Source organism: Nothobranchius furzeri, chromosome 3 (genome assembly GCF_043380555.1).
Source record: "Nothobranchius furzeri strain GRZ-AD chromosome 3, NfurGRZ-RIMD1, whole genome shotgun sequence".
Classification (NCBI taxonomy): domain Eukaryota; kingdom Metazoa; phylum Chordata; class Actinopteri; order Cyprinodontiformes; family Nothobranchiidae; genus Nothobranchius; species Nothobranchius furzeri.
Window position 1 is genome coordinate 3128369 of NC_091743.1, and position 26575 is coordinate 3154943.

Here is a 26575-nt window from a genome sequence, read left to right on the forward strand (position 1 = left end):
GCTTCTGCGAAATTAACAAATAAAGCAATAACTTACTACGCAGAATAACAAGGTAATTTAACTCAAATAACTAGGACAAATCTTTACAAATACTGCCGTTAAGGAGAGACGTGAAGAACAATGTGCTAACAGTGTAATGCTTAAGTTATAAGCGATGATTTACTTTTAACGACAAAAACAAGTCATCTGACCAAAAAGAAATTACCTACCGATTTCTCAGGATCCAAATGGTAACTGGCTGATTTAGGTTGAATCACCACGCGAAAAAGTGCGAACTGTGTGGACGACGTAACACGTGATTACATGACGTGAAGTTGGCTTCATAATCATGTCTCGGTTCCATCAAGCAACAAAACCCTCCTCCACTTCATTAAAACATTGTTATGACATGCAGGGCTGGACTGGGACAAAAATTCAGCCCGGGCATTTTGACTGGAGACCGGCCCATCACCTGTTTTTTTTGGAAAAGACATTAAGCTTTACGCTGTTTCTGACACACACCAACGTACACTTTCTTATTGGTAGTATTTATGTATCAATCTAATAAACGTAAACCTACACCATCCTTCCTATCCTGGTATTCTAAAAAGTAGGGTTGGGGGTAACTGATTATTTTTTAAATGATTATTCTGACGATTATTTTATCGAATAGTCGACTATTCTAATGACTATTTAGATGACTAATCTAGCGATTACTTTTCTATTGCACAATTAATAAAAACCAAAAAATTCTCAAATAAATTCCTCCAAAAAATTGATAAGTTGTTACTGTAAGAGAATAAAAACTACAGGCCTTCCATTTTGTATAACACTGCTTTTATTGTGTTGCGGTTGTTTATGTTCTGGTGACGTGTAGAACTTGGGAGTGCAGGCTGCTGCCTGAGAGGTGGTTGGAGACGGAGTGTCTCCATGCTGCTTTGTTTTGGTCACTTATGTGCATGAGGCAAGTGGTGTTACGACCCTTCCTGGGGAGTCACGTGTTTCTCCTATTTTAACTGTAAATCCTTCTAGCTGTTATATTTATAACAAGAAACAGATATTCGGACAGAGTATTTTCACGTTTATTCGAATATGATTGTGGAACACACCCAGCATCATAATAAATGAAGTAATATTTATGCCAATTTAAGCCTTTATGGGTGACCAGGACTCTGTGTTTATGAATGTGGAAGACACCCAGCATCCTGTGATGGCACTAATAACATCAAGAGATAATAAATAAGGTAATATTTAGGTCAATTTAACCCTTTACACGTGACCAGGACACTGTAATCAATTTTTGGCAAGGGAAATGATCATTTGTTGCCATTTTTGAAGTGTTTATGAATGTGAAAGACACCCAGCGTCCTGTGATGGCACTAATAACATCAAGAGATAATAAATAAAGTAATATTTAGGTAAATGTAACCCTTTACAGGTGACCAGGACACTGTAATCAATTTTTGGCAAGGGAAATTATCTTCTTTTTTTTTTTTGTTGCCATTTTTGGGGTGTTTTTGATGACACAGTAGGCAGTATGAGTACAGTAACATCAACAGATAATACATAAAACCCTTATTTGGTCAATTTTAGCCTCCATGAAAATCTTAGCGATTCAATCACTTTTTGGCAAGTAAAATGCCATTTTAGTTGTCTACAATTAAATCATCAATAAAGAATTTAAAGATATTTTGAGGCGTTTCTTATAGGTAAACGGGAGGGTGTCGTCTATTTGGCAAGTGACAATCTTAATTTTATGTGCTGAAGTGCTTTTATCTTGTTACTTTTAAATAGAGCAACGTAATGAATAGCAACCTACACAGTGTCATTGTAAAGCCAAAGCTTGATCAGTTTAAATACTTTTTTTCAAGTAAAAATGTGCCCCAAACTAGTTAACTGTGGCTCCATGTCAAGTGGACTAAAGAAAGGAAGGGGAAAAAATTAAATCGCTGGAGAATTGTTTATTTCCATTTATACAACGTTTACATTCAATACATGGTGCCATTTTACATTGTTTATTTATTTTTTTAGTATCAAGGCTGTAACATAAAGAAAGCCAGTTCTTACCACAAAGTTTGTGGCACAAACCATCTTTCAATCGCAAATATTGCAAAAAGGATTAATATATCCTCATTGTGAACGTTTAAGACAAATAGCAACACTTAAAACAACTTCCGAACTGGAAAAACTAATGTGGCAAGGTTCAGAAAGGAGTACCCGGGCGGGATTCGATCCCCAGACTCCCGGGTGAGAGTCATACGCTCTAACCAGTCAGCCAAAGGGACTTCTCCTTGGTCAAATAGCCAGGGCGCACAATCTATCGGGACATTGTGGATGCTCACACTGCCACATCTTCCTCCCTCTTTCCACAAGCACGTCCTCGTGCTCCCGCGCAGGGTGCCACAAACACTGCCACACTAATATCCGCGATAAACATCTGTTTAAGTACCGGAAGAGGTTATCTTTGCTTTCTGAATGTCCATATTGCTAGATATGCTGAGTTTTAGGGCGAAATCCTGGGGAATTTTGTCTAGAAATGCAATTGCCTAACCGTGCGCGATCCCGCGGTGGCTAATCATTTTTTGGCAGCGAGTCAATTTATGGCACAACACCGGCTCGGGTTTCTCCTCCTCCTCCCTCTTTTCTTCTCCAACCTGTCGCTGGGCTGAGGCTCCATCACTTCCTAAATTGATTTTACTTGAACCTTCACTACCAAACAACTGTGAGATTTTAACACATGTGCCAGCATCAGCCTGAAGGGCCAGTTTCTTTTTTAGTCGAATTTTCTCCGCTCCTCCTTTCCGTTTTTTGTTCTCCATTTTGTTAAGCTCGTCTGTCTGTTTACTGAGATTCACAAACAACTGGCGGGTGCATCAGACCTCTGGCTATTGGTCCAGCCCAGAGTGTATTATTACCAATTGGCCAATCCACCAACTTTTACGAGGCGTCGCGTGGGGCGGCGCGGACAAGTTGTCCGCAACAACTAGAGACTAGGAAAAAAAAAAAAAAAAAAAAAAAACAGACACCGGCCCATAAAAGATGAAAGGGTCGGCCCAGCGGGCAGTTGCCCGCTATGCCCTATGGTCAGTCCAGCACTGATGACATGTAGTACCAGATTCAAAAGAGTAGGCCTACAGAAAGGTCGAATTTAAACGGTCCGTCTCTACACAAATACGTTCCATCAGTGCCGCAAAACATGTTTTTGACAAATATCATTTGCTTTTAACATAAAAAATAACATTTTAAACATTTAAACATTTAATTAATAAAACATATATATATATATATATATATATATATATATATATATATATATATATATATATATATATATATATATATGTATATATATAGCTTGAAACCAAAATGTTTTTCTTAAAAACTACATAAATAAGTGACCAGACAAGGTTTGTGTTATTTTAAAAATAATTAGTAAATTCTGGCAAATAGGCCATAAACAAGTAGTCAGCACTTCTAAACAATCAAGAACTTGGCTCCACCACACAGATGCACACAAGCAGAAACCAAATGGAAGCCTATAAAACACCATAAGAAATGAAGGCCATTAAAGCAAATAAGTAAACGTAATAGTCTTGTTACTGCAATAATAATAACTGCAATAATAATAATAATAATTATTATTATTATTATTAATATTATCACATGACCATCATACACAAGTGAAAGTCAACCCTGTTTGACAGCCTGTGACAATGAAGCCATCAGAAAACTATTTAATACACTTTATAAAATCTCCTCTCTTTTGCGTTCTTTGCAGTAGCTGAAAGTGCTGACAACCATTATCAACGTACAATTTAGACACATTGAAAAGACAGGTATACAGATATTTATACAATGTCAAAAGGGTAAAGATAAATCAGGATTAACATGCAAGCAGTATCAAAAACACATAGGACAAAAAGGAAAATTATATTTAGGCTTATACAGTAGGCTGTCTTTGCAATGCAAAGCCATCACATCCATAAAGCTATTATTTCAGGCGGCAGCCTATGTGCACTTGGGTCAATTTTCTACATTTCAATCAATCAATCAATCAATCAATCAAAGCTTTCTTTATAAAGAGCCTTCCGTGACCCTGTCAGGAAGCCCAAGGCGCTGAACACGGTACATGAGAAAGTTAAATATGGTGAATAAATCGAAAATAAAGACAATTCAAATATTACGAAAAAAGGTAAAACATTCTGGTACAGGACAAATGGGTAAAACAAGGGATAGAGTGAACCAATGAAAACTGTGAGATAAAATCAACATAAAAGAGGGCAAAAATCAAACATGTTCAGGGAACGCCAAGCGGAGGAGGTGGGTTTTTAGGCGACTCTTAAAGACTGACAGAGATGGGGACAGCCTAACTGAGGGTGGCAACTGGTTCCAGAGTGACGGTGTTAGGACTGAGAAAGCCCGGTCCCCGCGGGTACGACACCTAGAACGAGGGACAGCGAGCAGGCCTTGGTCAGAGGAGCGCAGGGCGCGTGATGGGAAATGTCTGTTCAGGAATGTGGCTAGATAGGGGGGCCACCACCATGGAAGAAATTGTAAACAAAGACAAGGAGTTTAAAGTGTGAGCGATAGCAAACCGGAAGCCAGTGCAGGGAGGCCAGAACCGGACTGATGTTGTCCCGTTTCCTGGTTCCAATCAGGAACCTGGCTGCGCTGTTCTGCACAACCTGTAGGCGACACAGTGATGACTGACACAACCCTGCATATAGAGAGTTGCAGTAATCAAGTCTAGAAATTACGAAAGCATGGAGTACCCGCTCCAGGTGGGCTCTTGACAGCATAGGCTTGATTTTAGCAAGGCGTCTCAGGTGAAAGAAACTGGACCGGATCACAGAATTGATGTGAGCATCAAATTCAAGTCCAGCATCAAGTTTCACCCCCAAACTGGTGACAACTGGTTTTGAGTAGGGAGAAAGAGGGCCAAGATCAACATAACGATCCACATTCCTGCTGTTGGGGTGAAAAACAATGAGCTTTGTCTTTCCCTCATTCAGATGTAGAACGTTGGCCATTAGCCAAGACTTCACCTCATTAAGACAGGACACAAAGGACTGAATAGAGTGACTTTTCTCCTGACACAACGGAGAGTAAATCTGGCAATCGTCAGCATACAGATGGAATAATAGGCCATGTTTACGAAAGATTGACCCCAGAGGGAGCAAATAAATGGCAAACAAAAGAGGACCAAGGATCGATCCCTGCGGGACCCCCCAGCGGAGCCCCTCCCAAGAAGAAAAAACATCACCCAGTTTAACACAGAATGTCCTGTTGTGGAGATACGATCTAAACCAATCCAGAGCAGACCCTTTGATCCCAACCCATCATTCCAAGCGATCGAGTAGAATCGCGTGGTCAACTGTGTCGAAGGCTGCTGTCAGGTCTAACAACAGAAGCACCACAGATGTACCCTGATCTAGTGATAGATAGATGTCATTTAGGACCCTCAGTAGAGCAGACTCTGTGCTATGGCCAGACCTGAACCCTGATTGAAAAACCTCAAACAGATCAGAGTCAGCTAAATGTGAGACCAGCTGCTGATAAACGACTTTCTCAAGCAGTTTAGATGTAAAGGGCAGGGTAGAGATAGGCCTGTAATTTTCTATCACAGAGACATCAGCACCAGGTTCTTCAGGGTCGGCCGAACAACTACTGCTTTCAAAGCAGCTGGGACCACACCTGTGCTGAGGCTCCCATTGATAATCTGACCAAGTGATGGGCCAAGACACGGAAAGGCAGCCTTCCAGAGACGAGGAGGCAGAACGTCAAGTGGAGAGCCAGATGGCTTCTGCTTTGCAAGCTTACTCAGCTCAGAATAAGAAACGGTATTGAGGGAGCTCAGGGTGGGTGGTGATGGAGGAACTGGAACAGGGTCAATAGAGTTACCAGAAGTAGCTGCTCTAATGCCTGATACTTTATCAACAAAGAATTTGTGAAAATCTTCAGAGTTTCCAGCAGCTGTAGGAGACATGAAGCTAGGCTCCTTTTATACATTTTTATATACTTTTTTCTTTGTTTTGTTTTACCGATAGTTGGTTTCAAACAAAACACTACTTGTTCCGTTCATGTTTAAAACCAACAATTGAAGGTACCTTGAATAAAAATGATTGAAGTGTATTACGCAATGTTATGGCCAATTCATAGCCAGCTGAAAACAATTTCTTTCAATGTGGAATATATATACATCTGTGCCCCGACAGCCATGACAAAATGAGGACCAAAAAAGTTTAGCTCTTTTATTCCAAACAAATTATCATATTTTTTAAATTGAACTGTGCATGACATATTTGCACATTTTAATACAGAATGTACAAGGAACATGCACCATGGAAAAAAATGTGGTTCAAAAAAACACACAAAAATATAGGAGGAACAAAAGAGAAGGAATAAACAGGAGCAAGGGTTGTTTTGTGAATTTAAAGTCCTCAACCAGCTTACAGAGTTTTACAGCATTAGTCCAATTCATACATGTCGACGATAAAAAAAAAAGGCCAGAGATCTTTATTAAAGACAGGAAATAGCCAATAGGTCTTAAATTAAGTATCTGTGGATGAAAAACTTAAAGAATTAATTACATGAAATGCATATTTTGCAGATATACCTCGGATCGTTTTATTTTGTAAGAGCCAACAAATTAAATAGGGAATAAGGCATAAAGATCTTCAATTCAAATTCAAATTCAAAAATACTTTATTAATCCCAGAGGGAAACTGATTGCTGTAGTAGCTCAGAATAATAATAATAATCAAGTCATCAAAGAGGTGTTGTATATTACAATGGCTGTTGGCAGGAAGGATCTCCAGTAGCGGTCAGTGTTGCAGCCAAACTGAAGAAGCCTCTGACTGAAGACACTCTTCCGTTGTCGGACAGTCTTGTGAAGAGAATGCTCAGGGTTGTCCATCATTTTCTTGATTCTCTGGAGAATCCTTCTTTGCATTATCTCCTCCAGCGGTTCCGAAACTGCAGAAACTCTGGCTGAGTCCTTGAAAGGGCTTGGAGTTCCTCCATCTTGTTGACCAGTGATCTCACATCGCCCATTATGATCGATGGAAGAGATGGTTTGAATTTCCTCTTTCTCTGTCTCCGTTTTGCTCCCGCTCTGCACCCACGCTTCTTTCATTTTAGCTCATTTGGGATTTGTGGCTTCAGTTGAGGTATTATTTCAGCCTTTCCGATGTTAATAAGCTGCTCCCGATTGTAAACCAGCTCTTTGCCGTGGTTACGCATCTAACAAATGCTAAAAAAGTGAAAAAAGTTCAAAAATAGCAGTAAAAATCCTCCCAAGCTTCACAGCACCAGAAACAGAAATGTCAATTGTCCAAAAATATACAGTTTTTTTGTTTGAGAAACTAGAAGAAAAAATGTCCCAAAAAAAAGGCAAAACTTACATATCGTCAACAGAGCTACTCCAACATGCAGCCGCCCAGAGCAGCGCAGTTCCGGAATCCCATAGTATTAGCATTTTTAAAATGAAATTATAAATGTTCAGTCGTTTCAATTAATTAATAAAAGAAATGACATTTTGTATGATCTAAATTAAAGATATGTTTTTGAATCAGAAGAGGGATATATTTTGTTAATCATAAGTGAAATGCAATCGCCTTTTGTGTTGTAAAAAAAATCAAGGATTTGGAATAAATATTTATATTTAACTATTTTTTATTAGGGAAAATGGAGGAGTTATTGTATTTGAAGAGAATGGATCAGCAATAACTCATAAATCAAAACATGTCTGATTGTGATAGGGTGTTGTTTTGTTCGTTATAAAAGATATTATGTACATTAATAAAAAAAACGCTGGAAGCACGGGGTTTACATTACTTAAGTTGTAAGACGTCACAAAGGCTGAGGGATTGCTTTGATAAGCTTGCCTTGTGTGATTCACGTTGAATCTAGAAAAGAAAGTTTGAAATACTATAATTTCTGTCTAACTCAAATGTATAACATAACCACATTCTTTTCACGAGCCTGTTATTATTTATTTAATATGTAGGGGTATTGTGAGGACTAAAATATGTTTGTATATCATTTCCTATAATAGCCTGTAATACTTGTTGATGGAAAGCGTTTAATTAAATTACAAGCCTTTTAAGGTTTAAATCAGCCGACTGAAACACAGCCTTTTCACTTCCAACTTGTTTAAAATGTGAGGTTACGCCTTCTTTGCACATGGAACATCACACTCAGCAGGAGTCATGATTTTATTCAATAGATTTTCAGGCAACATAATTGATCACAAGGAGACATTGAAGGCCACTGGTTAATGGTGTTAGTGGAGTGGAATGATAAACGTTATATCCATACACGTGTCTAAATATAACAACCAAGAATTAATGAAAACTTCTATTCAAACCTAAGCCAAAAAATAAATGAATGGAAAGTAACGTATAATACAGAGAACGTAATATTGGGAGGGGACCATAATATAGCCCCAGATTCGTGGTTAGACCGAATGCCTCATAGAAATTCCCAACCTATTCAGAGTGACACTATACTATCCTTATGCACAAAAACGCATATTATTGATTATTGGAGAACACAAACCCAACATCAGTTCAGTATACATGGTATAATTCGGCAGAAAATGGTCAGTGTTCAAGATTAGATTACTGGCTGATATCACCTGAGATATGCGATGACATTTCAGATTGTAAAATAACAGCCTCCCCGCTAACGGACCATTGCATGATCAGTCTTGATATTAGAACATCTAAGCAACAATTTAAGTCTACCCCTATATGGAAGTTCAATAATGATCTACTACAAAACGATGATTTTTTAAAATCAGAATAAATCTCTTATATCCGAGGTTAAAAAGCTGGATATGAACGGTGCCAGTAAATGGGAATGGTTCAAGTTTAAAGCCAAACAAATAGCAATAGACAAAGGAAAACAATTGGCAAGTTTAAGAAAAAGAAAACAAAAAGATCTAATTGATGAAATTAATTCAATAACAAGTAGTACACAGCTATCCTCAGATAATGGTACTAAATTAAAGTCCCTGCAATCCCAATTAGATGACATGTATATAAAAAAAGGCAAATGGAGCATATGTTCGATCACGAGCTAGATGGATTGAAAAGGGTGAAAAGAGTTCAACGTATTTCTTTGGACTTGAAAAACAAAGACAAACTGAAAAAAATGAGTAAATTTGGGACAAATGATAACATAATTGAGGACCAGAACTTAATCCAAGAAGAAATCTTTTTCTTCTTCTGCCACTTATATAAATCAAAATCCAACAAATCAGACTGTGACCTTCTATTTGAAATAATTGATGAAGATCTAATAAATGTGGACATTGAAGATAAGCATATACTGGAAGAAGATTTATCTGAAATAGAAATTGAAAATGCATTAAAACAAATGAAAGATGATAAATCACCAGGGATAGATGGGTTAACAACTGAATTTCTAAAACATTTTTGGGCAGACATAAAAAAGCTGCTATATAACGCGTTTATGGAATGTATTAAAACAGGATGTTTGTCCCCCACTATGAAAACAGGAATAATAACCCTACTACCAAAACCACACAAAGACCCACTGAAACTAGATAACTGGAGACCTATAACCTTATTATGTAACGATTATAAACTTCTGGCTTTAGTGTATGCAAATCGTTTAAAGCGTGTAATTGGAAAACTTATCGGAGAGTACCAATCAGCCTTTATTAAGGGAAGATATATCCAAAAACACATTCGACTGATATTAGATATGATTGATTACCGTTCGTTCACACATCCAGATAACCTCGTACTGTTCCTAGACTTTTTTAAAGCCTTTGACACACTGGAACATGAATTTATGTTCACAGTGCTTAAAAAACTCGGATTTGGAAAAGGTTTCTGTAAGATTATAAAAATGTTTTATAATGATATCCATAGTTACATCTCGCTCAACCCAGGGATAACACCAAAAATTAATGTTTTCACGTGGTATTAGACAAGGTTGCCCTATTTCGCCAAAATTATTCATTTTATGTACACAAATGCTAGCACACCTAATTATAAACCACCCTCAAATTAAAGGAATCACTATGTTTGATTATGAATTTAAAATAAGTCAATTTGCAGATGACAGTCATCTTCTTAAAAGACAAATCATTAATTGAAAAAGCATGAGATATAATATCAATCTTTTCTAAAGCCTCAGGATTATGTCTGAACTTAAAAAAATAGCATAGCATAGCATAGTTTATTTATATAGCACATTTAAAATGCAGCATGGGAGCTGCCCAAAGTGCTGCACAGGCTAAAACAAAACACACCCATTACAAGGAGCTAAAACTAAGGATAAAATCTCAATTAAAAGCAGAGAAAACATGAATAATAAGAACACATTAAAACAATGACACAATAAAACACTAAAACGAGTCACTGTCTAAAAGCCAAAGTGTAAAAGTGGGTCTTTAAACGAGATTTAAAAACCGCCAGAGATGGAGCCTGCCGAACTCCAATGGGCAATGAGTTCCATAGCTTTGGGGCAGCATGGACAAATGCTCGTTCACCCCGCGATTTGAGCCTCATCCGCGGCGTGTGCAGCAGCAATAGGTCAGCCGACCTCAACGAGCGGGTGGGCACATATGGAGTGAGAAGGGCAGAGAGGTAGGAAGGTGCCAGGTCACTGAGCGCTTTAAAAACAAAAGTCAGTAACTTAAACTGCACTCTGAAAATGACAGGGAGCCAGTGAAGATGTGCCAGGACAGGTGTAATGTGGCTACGTCGGTGTGTACCCGTCAAGAACCTGGCAGCATCCATGCGCTGAGACAAACATAGGCTCCATTCCTGTCAAAACTGAAGTACAATACCCAGGTTTAATATTGTCCAAAGACAGGAATAAGAATGAAGAACTAAACATAAAGAAAAAATAGATGGTATGACAAGATCTCTCAACCACTGGCTCGTGAGAGATCTTTCTATCATTGGCAGAATCTTGTTAACAAAAGCAGAGGGCTTATCAAAATTAATCTATCCTTGTCAGTCTCTTTATGTTCCCCCCCAATTGATAAAAAAAGTTAACTTGATCTTTTTTTATTTAATATGGAAGAACAAGACACACTACCTTAAAACGTCTGTGACGGTTAAAGACTACGAACATGGTGGACTAAAGGGTGCTGATTTTGAAGCCATGATTGGTGTACTTAAGCTAAACTGGATAAAAGCTTTTTTAATACAACCACATTCTATATGGTTCCACATACCAAAATATATTTTCCGTAAGGTTGGAGGATTAGAATTCCTGTTAAAATGTGACTTTGAAATATCTAAATTACCAATCAAACTATCTGACTTCCATAAACAAATACTGCTCTACTGGAAAATGATATTCAGCCACAACTTTACACCGCACAGCTCCACCTTGTGGAATATTAGAGCCATTGTAATTAATAGGAAGTCTATTTAAAAAAGAATGGTATGACAAAAAGATTTTATATGTGACGGATTTGATGGATAAAAATGGCAATTTGTTACAATTTGAATGTTTTGTCGAAAAGTTTAATTTTAAATGCTCTGTTAGAGAGTTTAATCAAATCAGTAGAGCTATTCCACTTCCCTTAAAATTCATGATTAAAAATAACTTGCTTAATTCAGATGTGGTGATTAAACTTCCTGAGTTGAAATTAGGCAAATTTAAATTAGGTGAACAAAAATGTAATAAAAAAGTACTTGGAAGTATGTTAAAAAAGTTTTTCTATGATACTGACAAATCAACGAAAGTAAAAATCACAGGAAAGGAAACCACAAAAGCCATATTGCAGCTTTCTTAAATGGCCAATTGCACCCAAGCTGAAAGAAATTCAATTCAAAATAATACATAATATCAATCGTGCTGCCGAAACATTAAGAAAAAGATTTAATTTTGAAGTGAACCAGTGTGTCTTTTGTATGACAGAATGTGAAACTATTGAGCACCTTTTCTTCTCGTGTTCAGTAACAACTGGTTTTTGGGAGGATGTTTATCGATTATTAAATATTGAGAGAAATGATGTATGGCTTAACAAATCTAAAGTGATGCTCTGCCAAAAAAGATATCCAAACTGGTGAACATTATTTTCATCATGGGAAAATACCATATACATAAAACTAAATGGAAAAACAGCAAGCCCAACATTAACCATTTCAAAAATGAAATAAAACTATTTATAACATCTCTAAAAGTATTATCAGAAAATAACCAATCTGTAACTGAGTTGTACGAAACAATATCTGAGTTTCTTTTTCTTTAAATTACAGTCCAATGAATCAAACATGTTTGAAATATAATGCTGAAATATCAACCTCTGAACATTTTATTTTATTTTTGATGATATTTTATATTTATTTTATTATTATTTTGCATCATAATTAATTTTATGGTATAGTGTCATGTGGTAATTGTTGCAAGTTCTAAATGTAATTTTTATTTTCCTCAAGTGAGGTCGTCTGTATTTGCTTTATTCTTCAGTATGCTGAATGCAGGTTACATTTTAAACTGAATGTATGTGAAAACGAAGATTGAAATACAGTTAAGATAAAAAAATTGGGGGGGGGGGGGGGGGGGGCGTGGACGAGCCTGAAGGATCCGTTGCATGCAGTTGCGCCTAACCACCAGTAGGCGGCTCTAAAAACACAAACAATCACTGCACATCACTCTTAGTGAAATTCACGTTTTCATCTCTGTTACGCCTGGCTAAAAGGGAAAAACAAATCAGAATGAATGTACTGTTTTTATGAAGCAAAGAACAAGCTCCCAGATGAAAGCGAAGCAAGCGAGATGGTTTCACCTGATGACCTGTTTCAGCCATGTCGTTTCTAACGAAAATGCACTTTTGGGTCAATTTCGTCCGAAAATGTTTGGTGGTCGAATTTTCGGCGCATCCCTGAAATGCTTTAAACTATTTGTCACAATTCAGAAAAACACGTAGCCGTGACAGACTCAAAAACAATCTTGTTTTTAGAGTAAAACCTGTCACGGACCAGGAGAAAAATATCTCATCGGGCTGAAAACATCACTACACTCATTTATAATCACTGCGTGATTAACACTACCCCGCATGTTGCGTGTTTTCATGACTGATTCAGTCACACAGTCCCGTTTCCTGCGCGGGGAACCAGAAGGCCCCTCTTCTCCTCCTTACCCCTGGGAGTAGGGGTGAGGAGGGAGACGCCACCTGCCACCTTCCGGTGAGGACAAAGGAGGAGCGGAAAGCTCTCTCCTCCAGGAGGAGATGCCTGGGCTGAAAGATCACCAGAACCACCTGCACGGTGCTGCAGAACCCGTCATCAGATTTCATCACTTTAATAATTCACTTCAGGGGTTTTGATGAAACTAGCCCAAATGTTTATACCAGTCATGGTTCTGAGTGACCAGAATCAAGCCCAAACTCCGCCCAAGCCGCGCCCCGACCCGTCCACCGGTGAATAAATGATGCCGAACTGCTAACAGACGCAAGAGCCGGGTCAAGCGGGACAGTTACCGGAAGTCCCTCAACTTACTTTCAGTATAAAGTCATTGGTGTGAATATAAGCAGCGCCTGTAACATAATGCTAACAAGAAACAAGAGAATACATATTGTAAATGATCTGCAGGAGGCCCTCTAAAGCACCAGAGACGGGGTTTTGTTTTTTAACAGTGGAGATTACTCCAAGCTGACCGGAAGCAGTTCTCGTGTTCACGCGGGCTTGATGGTGAGGCGAGAGCAGAAGGCGAGTCAAAGAAAGAAAGGATGAGAGCCGCTGATCTAGTGAGAGAGAGGACGAGTGTGTGAGCGAGGAACGAGCGGCTCGGCACCAGCAGCAGGTAAAACACCTCATCTTCTACTTCTGATGGCCAAGAGCAGCGGACCGGTTCGGTTCGGACCTGGACAAGCTCTGGTCGGGAGCCCTTCTTAATGCGACAGCATGGTCCACACCTCTCTCTTTCATCTAAATGTTCTGCAGTGGCCCAGTGTTTGTGTTTACCGGTTTAACCAACGCCCTACTGTCTGTTAGGGTCAGTTGTACAGGTCCGACCCGGTTCTGAGTCCACAGTGGGTCTGAGCAGCACCAACAGCCCAGGTGTCCTGCCTCACACAGGGGAAGTCAATAGGCTGCGCGCGCGCGCGCACACACAGTGATTTCTTGGTAAATATTATGTTTAGTAAGCGATAAACTTGATCCTGAATCTATAATTAACTCTACAGGGAACTAGTGGTAGCACATTTCACGTCAAAGAAGGTACATTTTTATCATTAGTGCTGCCACGATGAGTCGACACGTCACAATGACGTCTGCAAACAAAATAGTCAACAATAAATTTTAAAGGGCTTGTGATGGTGACAACACCCACGCCTGTTGGAGGCGTGTGAATCCTTGTAAACAACCCAGTCTCGTTCTTGCGACCTAAACAGTCTATTATTCAGTTGATCGGTTCTACTACACAACTCTAGTAAATCGTTGGTGTGTTGTGGGGTGACACACGTGATCAGTAGGAGAATAAAGGTGGAAGACAAGCTAACTTTTCACTGTTTTCCTGCTCGGAGGCAAAACCAAGTTTCTAGCATAACAACTTCTTGTCGGATAGCTGCTGTAAGGCGACCAAACATCATCTTCTGGAGTATTTTCATTCTGGTAAGTTACAGATGGTGTACGTTTTTTAAACATAAACAATATGTCATCTGTGCTCTGGTCTTGGATATGGATCAAAACCATTTATAACGCTGATTTTGTCCACATCCCGGTCCCCAATGTCTTTATTTAACGTATCCCTGTGTATTCTGCATCCGTTTTGGGATTTTATAATGTTGTTTAACACTTTTCTCACCCAAATTAGCTTCTTCTCTGCAACAGTACCATCATTTTCACAGTTTGTTTACTCTCGTCAAGCTGCCAACATGTCTGCGCACATCCCAGAATGCTGTTCCATCACGTGTGATCACAATCCCTATAGTGGACGCCTCGTTTATTCTAGGAGCATTGAGCTCGCCTGATGCAGCACCTTCTGCTGCTTCTGCCTTTCTGCTTAACCCCGGATTCACACTGCAAGCATCAGCGGAACGGAACGGCAGCGACGCGGCACCGCTTCAAACAGAATCCAGTTATAGTCCATGGAGTGTTTCAAACCAGTCGCGAAGCGGCAGGTTCCAGGCGCATCCCAGAAGCAGCATGCCGCGCCGCTAAAGATAGAATCGAGTTCTATTTATCCGCGAGCTGCTTCTGGGACACGTAAATTTCCGCAGTTCACATAGTGCGAGACAGGAAACCACACGGTTTCAGTGTAAAATCCCCGGTAAGTTTCTAAATAAAATGCAACGTTGCGATGTTATATATAACTTACGTCAGCATGTGTGACCGACCGGCTTCGTTTAACACCAGTTTCTTTTGAGAAGTGCAACGGTGGGATTCCTAGCGGGGCTTGTGATCTCTCGATGAGGAAGGTGTCGGAAGTCTCGAGGGATTTTAGAGTCTCGCGGGTACAGCGAGGAAGCCGTGCCGCGGCCAAGACTCTCCCGGTGTGAAGAGGACTGCCTTGAAGTTTGCGAGTGAGCCGCTCCGCTGATGCTTGCAGTGTGAAAATGTGGTCAGCTTCTTGCACATTAGCAGCCATTCAGATCAGCCTCCGAATCAGAATCACCAGAGAAACAAGTCATCTCGGGGTGCCGGAAACGTAGCTCAGAGGTTTAGGAGCATGTTACAAAGACAAATGAGAAACACGTAGAGTTCAAAATCTGCAAAGTGAAACTTTCACAGGAGTATATCGGCGTCATGGCGGAGAACGAAGAGTCGCCTCTGTAAGCTAATTACCTCGTTAGCTGATAACATTAACAGAGTTACTCAGGTCAAAATGCTAACTTTTCCTGACTGTGAATAAGAGTCTTGTGTTGCAAAAAAGACTGTTTTAAAGTTAATTAAAAGTTGTTTGATAAGTTATCATCTTGCAGTGCCTCCCTTACATAGGCGTTGCCATGGCGGCCGGCCACGGCTGAAATCCCAGCTTCACGCCTACAAGATCCCAATAGTTTTTTAACAACAGGATTACCCACAGATGAGTTTCCTTTAAGTTTAAGAAGACAAAAACAAGCACTAACAGACACTCGAGGCCCTTCGGTGTAGTCGTTGTCACTTTTTTCACACCTCCCGAGTTTGCAGGTCTGTTATAATTGTGTGGATTTATTTTGCACATTTCATCAACATTTAAATGATTTCGCATTCAAAATCAATTATCAAATGTGTTCATGATCATTTAGTTAATCATTTATAAATCAATGGTGCATCATAATTTTACATTTGACAATCTTACCAATGACCATTATGACTTCAAAAATTATTGCATCATCATAATCATTATCAAACGTGTAAATGAGTGTTAGTAAATGATTAGTTAATCATTATTTAGGCGTTTGTAAATGTCATCACAGCCTCTAAAAGTGAATTGTGTGTTTTATGTATATATATATATATATATATATATCTACCGTAAATCCTCTAATACAGGCCCAGGCCTGTATTTGACTCAAGCTCATCAAGCTCCAGGCCTTTATTGGAAGGAGGACCAGAATTGGAGGCAGGCCTCAATTTCTATTTGAGCAAAATGAACTAATGGTTCGCTGGAGTTTTTGACAATTAAAATTGCGCCCACATTTTCAAAGTTAAACACATTTCTTTTAACAACGGTAGTTTCTGCTTCAGCCCTCTCCCCCCTCCCCCTGCTTCAGCCCCCCCCCTCCCCCTGCGCAGCGGCCGCAAACTCATTGATGCGCCTGCAGCCTCTCAGAGTTCCTGCTGCTCTAAACATTAAAATAATTATTTCATTTTCTGTTCCTCACTTCTGATTACTTTCAATGGTGTCTGTTTGTTGCAACAGCAGGTACAAAAACTAACTTGTTTTTATTTGACTATTTTTCTGTCCTGTCTGTTTATTATCTTCCTGCATCTCCTCTCAATCCTAAAGAAAAACTGCTGCCTGGGTTCATATATATTCACCTTATGAGTTACCTTTGAACTGCAGTTCTAAACGATCTACCGACCGCAAAAACAGCGGAGTGCTCGCTGCTTGCCGGCTGCATCAGTGATCGGTGCGTCACCGGATGACAAGGTGATGCGCCCCGCTCCACAGCGAAACGCATCAGGCGCAAATAAAAGACAGAAAACATCAAAGGAAATGAACCGACATGAACAATCGCGTGTTAAATAATTTGGCAAAACCTGATTGTTACTGTGGCCGTGCTCAGGAGGCAGATCCGACCGCAAAAACAGCGGAGCGCTCCCTGCTTGGTGGCCGCATCAGTGATCTGTGCGTCGGAGGACAAGGTGATGCGCCCCGCTCCACAGCAGCGATGCACATCAGGCGCAGATAAAAGACAGAAAACATTAAAGGAAATGAACCGACATGAACGATCGCGTGTCAGTACCTACGGTCTGGCAGAGCGCGTTGCCCCCCCCCCCCAGATGCGCAGGAGCTTGTCACCTGCTGACAGCAGGCTGCTGCCTTTTCCGAGGGCTGCATCTTGCCGGTCATTATCACGTGACAGCGACTAGTCACTATAGTGAAGTCGGCTAGTTCATACAACCCCTGCTACTGCTCCCCAGAGTGTTCTGCAGCATAATCAGCACGTTCTCTTTGAACTTGATATCAAATTTTCGCCTCCTCTTCATCTCCGCACGGTTAAAGTTACCCTCGCGGTCTATCACTGGCAAATCAAAAGTGAGACGATGACACAACCGCCCCCCGTACTTGCTTGTTACCACATTCCACCCGGCCACAATAAAATACCGGCCATTATTCACCTCCGCCGACTCAGACACCGGCCAAAATATGAGACCCGGCCGTTAATTGAATACAGGCCTGTAAAGAGGATTTACGGTATATATATATATATATATATATATACCGTAAATCCTCTAATACAGGCCGGTATTCAATTAAAGGCCGGGTCTCCAATTGTGGCCGGTGTCAGAGTCAGTTTAGGTAAATAATGGCCGGTCTCTTATTGTGGCCGGGTGGAATGTAGTAACAAGCAAGTATGAGCGTCCCAGCGGCAGGGTTATAGTCCCCAAATCAACCAGCAGGAGGCAGTAGAGGTTCACGCAGACCTTTATTAAGCTTTTTCTTCAATGCTTTGTAACGCTACAGACACGATCCTCTATCACGCTCCTACCACACAGAGTCACGGTGTCAGTTAACCATGCTAATTCAACCCGCTCCACAGAACACACATCACCTTCCCTGTGGCTTACATAACACTCACACAACACGCAAATCAGCACATAGGAACTAGCAGAATGATAGGAAACACATATAACACAATACCCAGAATGCACCTGGCTTACAACCCCAGCCAGGTCATTACACTATCAAGTTCAAAGAGAACGTGCTGATTATGCTGCAGAACACTCTGGAGAGCAGCAGTAGGGGTTTTATGAACTAGTCAACTTCACTATAGTGACTTTTTATGCCTGTCGTCGACTAGTCGCTGTCACGTGATAATGACCAGCAAGATGCAGCCCTCGGAAAAGACAGCAGCCTGCTGTCAGCAGGTGACAAGCTCCTGCGCTCGGGGGGTGGGGGGTGGGGGGTGGGGGGGCAACGCGCTGTGCCAGACCGTAGGCACTGACACGCGATCGTTCATGTCGGTTCATTTCCTTTAATGTTTTCTGTCTTTTATTTGCGCCTGATGTGTATCGCTGCTGTGGAGCGGGGCGCATCAACTTGTCCTCTGACGCACAGATCACTGATGCGGCCGGCAAGCAGGGAGCGCTCCGCTGTTTTCGCGGTCGGTAGATCTGCCTCCTGAGCACGGCCACAGTAACAATCAGGTGTCGCCACCTCAAAAACTAATTTAACACACGATCGTTCATGTCAGTTCATTTCCTTTAATGTTTTCTGTCTTTTATTTGCGCCTGATGCGTTTGCTGCATGCTGTGGAGCGGGCAGCTGCGCGCATCACCTTGTCCTCCGACTCACTGATCACAATACGGCCGACAAACAGCGAGCACTCCGCTGTTTTAGCGGTCGGTAGATCTTTTAGAACTGCAGTTCAAAGGTAACTCATGAGGTGAATATATATGAACCCAGGTAGCAGTTTTTCTTTAGGATTGAGAGGAGATGCAGGAAGATAATAAACAGACAGGACAGAAAAATAGTCAAGTTAGTTTTTGTACCTGCTGTTGCAACAAACAGACACCATTGAAGGTCATCAGAAGTGAGGAACAGAAAATGAAATAATTATTTTAATGTTTAGAGCAGCAGGAACTCCGAGAGGCTGCAGGCGCGTCAGTGAGTTTGCGGCCGCTGCGCAGGAGGAGGGGGGAGAGGGCTAAAGCAGGGGGAGGGGGGAGATGGCTGAAGCAGAAACTACCGTTGTTAAAAGAAATGTGTTTAACTTTGAAAATGTGGGCGCAATTTTAATTGTCAAAAACTCCAGCGAACATTAGTTCATTTTGCTCAAATGGAAATAGAGGCCTGCCTCTAATACTGGCCCTCCTTCCAATAAAGGCCTGGAGCTTGATGAGCTTGAGTCAAATAGAGGCCCGGGCCTGTATTAGAGGATTTACGGTATATATATATATATATGTGTATATATATATATATATATATATATATATATATATATATATATATATATATATATATATATATATATATATATATATGTATATGTATATATGTATATGTATATATATATATATATGTATATATGTATATGTATATATATATATATATGTATATATGTATATGTATATATATATCCCAACACCTTATAAATGATTTATTAATGACATACTAAATAATTTTAAATGTGTTTGTTAATGTCATAAATCTTTATAAATTATTTGTACATCATTATCTAACACCTTGCAAATGATCTGTAAACGATTTACTAATGACTACTAAACACTTACAAATGTTTAATAACAAAACATTAATATAAAGTGTTACAGAGGGGCCTGATAACTAAAAAATCTGCCTCCCATCCTATTTTTATATGTTCTAGAAACCACCAGTAAACCTGCAGTCTGAGAGCGATTAGATAGATATATAGATAGATAGATAGATAGATAGATATTGGTTTATAACTCATTAAGTCCATTACTGTCTCTTGTTGTTATTTCTGCTCAGGAACAGACTGGACAACTCCTATCGTGGGTTCTAAAGCAGGCTGTTCCATTTGTGTGATCCTGTCAGATCAAAAGGATGGAGGTCTTTTTGGGTCTGCTTGTCCTCGGATCTGTGGTTCTGAACCTGGCATTTGGTAAGTTTATCCATTGCACTTGTCTGGATCTGTGGTTCTGCTGATATTTAACGTCCATTTTGAGTTTGCGATGGGGTTAGATTTGTTAGGTTAGAAACTGATGTTAAGCGAAACATGAAACTTTTTGCTGTCTAAAGCTGGGACCACACTGCATTTTTAGCCATCTTTGTGAACTGATTCGTGACAAAAATAGTGAACTTAACATGATTTGCAAATCCGTGACCATCCAGTGTGACCGGATCTGCGTCAGCTTTTTGAGCACCCTCACAATCAAAGTCAGCCTCCAACAGTCTTCAAGCATTTTTGAAAATAATTGACTCCCCTCTGCAATCGACCAATGAAAATACACCCAGAGAATGATGTGAACAGCTAGTGGTAGGAATGCCACACAAGAGTAGCATTAGCAACATTAGCAACAATGGAAGCTACGCTGCATTTTAGAACCCCCTTCCCTTCCTCCTTCAGGGAAGATATCTGAGGGGAAGGGTGGGTGTTCCTTGACGGTGTTTGCATTCAAAACCTAGCCTGTTTGCAGATTCATTATAACAGCTTCAACTCTGCAGATTCAGCTGAGCAGGATGGATTTGCCAAGACCAAACTGTTCATTGAAGCCGCCCCAGACACCTCATTGCCTTCAACCCAAACACGGCAGGCTGTCACCTGATCCACATGTCAATCTGACTCAGCCTCTCCTCTCCATGTCACCTCTAGGCCGTACAATAACTCACCGTCTATGAGACAGTCTGTAATTCTTTTCATTGGGTAAAAATCCCAGCTTCTAAAGAGATTTTGTACCCATTTTCTGCTTTGGGCTGGTGGTGGAGGTTGGCAGTTTTCCTAAATTACCACACTGATGGGTTAAACTGTCATCCTCAAGTAAGCAAAGCACCTTTGGTGGTAATCTTAATATGCATCATTGACTTCACCGTGCCGTCATAGCCTCACCCTCTTTTGAAAGCTCTCATAAAGCTATGCCAAGCAACCCCTACTTTTCTTCTGCTACCAGCTACAAATTTATGGCGATTAAGTGAAATGGGGAGATTTGAGACCTTTCACAGTAAAACTTGACCTTTTCGGTGCTGAGGGGTGACATCACACCCTTGTGTGACACAGGGTTTCCCCCAGCACTTTATAAGCCTGGCGGCCTGCCAGGCTTTGCTTGGCCACCCGCCAGGCTAAGCGTCATGCCCCGCCCCGCCCCCCTCCCCGACCCTAAGTTGCTGACACGAATGGCGCAACGAAACTAGAGCCCTCCATCAGCTGATACTGTGAGAAACAGCAGCGGAACGTGTGCCCCCCCCCCTCCCCCCGCTCTCACAGAGGAGCACCCCCCCCCCTCCCCCCACGGCCGAAGCCTTCGTCTTCGTCTTCCTCCGCTTATCCGGGTCCGGGTCGCGGGGGCAGCATCCCAATTAGGGAGCTCCAGGCCGTCCTCTCCCCGGCCTTGTCCACCAGCTCCTCCGGCAGGACCCCAAGGCGTTCCCGGACCAGATTGGAGATGTAACCTCTCCAACGTGTCCTGGGTCGACCCAGGGGCCTTCTGCCGGCAGGACATGCCCGAAACACCTCCCCGGGGAGGCGTCCAGGAGGCATCCTGACCAGATGCCCAAACCACCTCAACTGGCTCCTTTCGATTCGGAGGAGCAGCGGTTCTACTCAGAGTCCCTCCCGAATGTCCGAGCTCCTCACCCTATCTCTAAGGCTGAGCCCGGCCACCCTACGGAGGAAACTCATTTCGGCCGCTTGTATCCGCGATCTCGTTCTTTCGGTCATTACCCAAAGCTCATGACCATAGGTGAGGATTGGGACGTAGATCGACCGGTAAATCGAGAGCCTGGCTTTCTGGCTCAGCTCCCTCTTCCCCACGACAGATCGGCTCAGCGTCCGCATCACTGCAGATGCTGAACCAATCCGCCTGTCGATCTCCCGATCCCTCCTACCCTCACTAGTGAACAAGACCCAAAGATACTTAAACTCCTCCACTTGAGGTAGGACCTCTCCCCCGACCCGGAGTTGTTAAGCCACCCTTTTCCGGTCGAGAACCATGGTATCAGATTTGGAAGTGCTGATCCTCATCCCAGCCGCTTCACACTTGGCCGCGAACCTACCCAGCAAGAGCTGAAGGTCAGAGCTGGATGAGGCTAGGAGGACCACATCATCCGCAAAAAGCAGAGACGAGATTCTCCTGCCACCAAACTCGACACACTCCACACCATGGCTGCGCCTAGAAATTCTGTCCATAAAGGTAATGAACAGAACCGGTGACAAAGGGCAGCCCTGGCGGAGTCCAACCGTCACCGGGAACAGGTCCAACTTACTACCGGCTATGCGGACCAAACTCACGCTCCTCTGGTAAAGGGACAGAATGGCCCTTAACAGAAAGCCACCCACCCCATACTCCTGGAGCGTCCCCCACAGGGTGCCCCTGCGGACACGGTCATAAGCCTTTTCCGAATCCACAAAACAGATGTGGATTGGTTGGGCAAACTCCCATGCCCCCTCCATCACCCTTGCAAGGGTATAGAGCTGGTCCACAGTTCCACGGCTAGGATGAAAACCACATTGCTCCTCCTCTATCTGAGATTCAACTATTGATCGGACCCTCCTCTCCAGTACCTTGGAGTAGACCTTTCCAGGGAAGCTGAGGAGTGTGATCCCCCTATAGTTGGAACACACCCTCAGGTCACCCTTCTTAAAGATGGTGACCACCAGCCCGGTCTGCCACTCCACAGTAACTGCCCCCAATGACCACGCAATGTTGCAGAGACGTATCAACCATGACAGCCCTACAACATCCATAGCCTTGAGATACCCAGGACGAACCTCATCCGCCCCCGGGGCTCCGCCGCTGTGTAGTTGTTTGACTACCTCAGCAACTTCTGCCCCCGAGATTGGACAGTCCATCCCCAGGTCTCCCGGCTCTGGTTCCTCCTCGGAATGCGCATTGGTGGGATTGAGGAACTCCTCATAGTATTCCTTCCACCGTCCGACTATAGCCTCAGTTGACGTCAGCAGCTCCCCATCCCCACTGTAAACAGTGTGAGCGAGTTGCTGCCTTCCTCTCCTGAGGCGCCGGACAGTTTGCCAGAACCTCTTTGGAGCCGATCGATAGTCTTTCTCCATGGCCTCACCAAACTCCTCCCACGCCCGAGATTTTGCCTCGGCAACTGCCACTGCTGCACCCCGCTTGGCTATCCGGTACCTGTCTGCTGCCTCCGGAGACCCACAGACCAGCCACGCCCTGTAGGCCTCCTTCTTCAGCCTGACGGCTCCCCGAACCTCTGGTGTCCACCAGCGGGTACGGGGGTTGCCACCACGACTGGCACCGGCCACCTTGTGACCACAGCTAGCAACAGCCGCCTCAACAATCGCAGAGTGGAACAAGGCCCACTCGGAGTCAATGTCCCCCACTGCTCTTGGGATGCGGTCAAAGCTCTGCTGGAGGTGGGAGTTGAAGACCGTCTTAACAGGTTCTTCTGCCAGGTGTTCCCAGCAGACCCTCACTATGCTTTTAGGTCTGCCAGGTCTACGCAGCATCTTCCGCTGCCATCTGATCCAACTCACCACCAGGTGATGATCAGTTGACAGCTCCGCTCCTCTCTTCACTCGGTTGTCCAAAACATACAGCCGCAGGTCAGATGATATGACTACAAAGTCTATCATCGACCTGCGACCTAGGCTGCCCTGGTACCAAATGTACCAATGGGCATCTTTATGTTCGAACATGGTGTTCATTATGGCCAAACTGCAGCTTGCACAGAAGTCCAATAACGAAACACCACTTGTTCGGATCAGGCGGGCCGTTCCTCCCAATCACACCCCTCCAGGTCAAGCTGTTATAGCCCAAGTGAGCATTGAAGTCCCCCAGCAGGACAATGGAGTCCCCTGATGGAGCACTATCTAGCACTCGTCCCAGGGACTCCAAAAAGGGTGGGTACTCTGACCTGATATTTGGCCCATGAGCACAAACAACAGTCAGGACCCATTTCCCGACCCGAAGGCGCAGGGAAGCTACCCTCTCGCCCCCCGGGGTAAACCCCAACACACAGGCAGAGTCCTGGGGCTAACAAAAAGCCAAACCCAGCCCTCCTCCTCTCACCCGGAGCAACTCCAGCAAAGGAGAGTGTCCAACCCCTCTCAAGGACTTGGGTTCCAGAGCCAATGTTATGTGTCGAGGTGAGTCAGACTATATCTAGCCAGTACCGCTCAACCTCTGCCACAAGCTCCTCCTTCCCTGCCAGCGAGGTGACATTCCATGTCCCAAAGACCAGTTTTCTTGTCTGGGGATCAGACCGCCAAGACTCCCGCCTTGGTCTGCCACCCGATCCACATTGCACCGGACCCATCATGTTTCTCCTGTAGATGGTGGGTCCACAGTTGGATGAGCCCATGTATCCGGTTCTGGCTGGGCCCGGCCGGGCCCCATGGACAAAAGCCCGGCCACCAGGTGCTCGCTCACAGGCCCCAACCCCAGGCCTGGCTCCAGGGTGGGACCCCGGTAACCCTCCGGGCCGGGTACTCCGACTCTTTGAATTTACTTCCATGAAAGATCCTGTGAACCGTTCTTTGTCTCACCCTTCACCTAAGTCCAATTTGTCATGGGAGACCCTACCAGGGGCACAAAGTGCCCCAGACAACATAGCTCCTAGGATCATTAGGGCACTCAAACTCCTCCACCACGATAAGGTGACAGTTCAAGGAGGAGGCTGGACTGAAATATATTTGAAAACATCACCCCCTATGATTTCTCACTAAGCTGTTTCTCCTTGATGCATAATCAGACTTGCTCCAAATTTGGTGTCCTTACTCATGGTTTACTGATTAACTCAGTAGTATGGTAAAGATAGAGCACTCCCTAGTGGTTAGATGTGTGATTTAGTGGCAGGCTCAGAGGAGATGCTGAGGCAGGGTGAGGTGCGGATGACGTGACCGTTTGCAGTGTCCAGAGTCATGGGGGTCGAATTTTCTGTGCCGTGGACATGCTCAGGTGCCCCGGAGCTGCGAGAGCCGAACAACGCTGCTTGCAGCTTTAATTAGGCTCAAGCAGCGAAGCTGGTCTTTAAATGCCCAGCGAAAATCGCAAAAGCAATGGCTCGACAGCGCCCACTGGATCAAAAAAATCTGCACCCTAATGTACTTTTTTTCTTCATAGAAATATGAAATTTGGTATACTTGTAGTACTCCGTACTCCCCTACATGCACAGAAAAGTCTCTTGCATGGTCCACATCAAACAGGAAGTCGGCCATTTTGGATTGAAGTTTCAATTTAGATTTTGACCCCATTCTGGTCATTTGTAGGGTTGATTGAAATACTCTGTTATTTGCCGCCCAACCAAAAATTGTGTGTGATTGTTCAGAAGGGGTGATCAATTAAACTTTCAAATAAAATAGAGTTTTCGTATATGCTCAGGGGGCAGAGCCAGGCCTCAAACTTTGACTAATTGCCAAAAAAATATAAATGGCTATATTCTATATACAAAAGATTTTTTGGAGCCTTTGCCATACTCAAAAAGTCACCAACGTTTGCCCAGACATAAAATTGTGTGAAAAATGTTTGTATTTGTTTGGTGCCACAAAAATCACAAAGGAAATGGCTGAATAGCGCCCTTTGGAAGCAGACAAATCAGCACCCTAATGTCCCTTTTTTAATAGCAGAGATATATATTTTGGTACACTTGCACAGAAAAGTCCCTTACAGCCATGATCAAAATCAAACAGGAATTTGGCCATTTTGGATTGAATTTGTGATTTTGACCTCGAAATGGCTGTTGGTAGGGTTCGCATTTGATGGCACTACTCCTTCATTTTTTGACTTAGACTTGAAATTTCTGTGTGATTGTTCACAAGGGATAGGCAATGAAAATTGTAAAACAAAAATATATTTTTTGTATATGTTGAGGGGGCGGGGCCAGTCCTCAGACATTGACTACTAGCTCAAGAAATTTAAATGGCTACGATTTAATCAATAAATGCCCTGGAGTTACCTAGCTAACTATGGTTGTTCATAATCCGTACCCAAAACAAAATGAGAGGACAAACGATGACGTCATATAAGCCCCGTCCCCTCAGTACTGTAAAGGTAATTTTTTTACTCTGAAAGGTCCCATTTCCACCTATGTCATGGAATCAACACGTCTCAAGCAAGCAACTGAAGAGAAGTGAGGGTCACTTGGCGTTACTTTCTGGGAGGTTTCAAAAGAGGGCGGGGCTGTGGCGGCGCGGCAAAGTCATACGTAAAGCCATGGTCATACTATGGGTTCCTTTTATGGATTCAATAAGACATGAAAGATTAGACAATTGTCTGTCACAGCGTGGGGCTTTTTTTCAGTTATACAAACAATTTCTTTAGGACAGCGGGTTGCCGAGAGC

General features: G+C 42.7%; 1 protein-coding gene across 1 annotated transcript in view; it reads left to right on the forward strand.

Annotated features, from left to right (window-relative positions):
- Nucleotides 1-13650: 13650 nt before the first annotated feature.
- The window catches only part of cntn2 (contactin 2), a 158942-nt gene continuing 146017 nt past the window's right edge, over nt 13651-26575 (forward strand). Inside the window, exons 1-2 of the mRNA XM_070549098.1 lie at nt 13651-13776; nt 20074-20206. Coding sequence (XP_070405199.1) covers nt 20149-20206 — 58 coding nt within the window. The 5' untranslated portion in view covers nt 13651-13776; nt 20074-20148. The remainder of the gene's footprint in view (nt 13777-20073; nt 20207-26575) is intronic.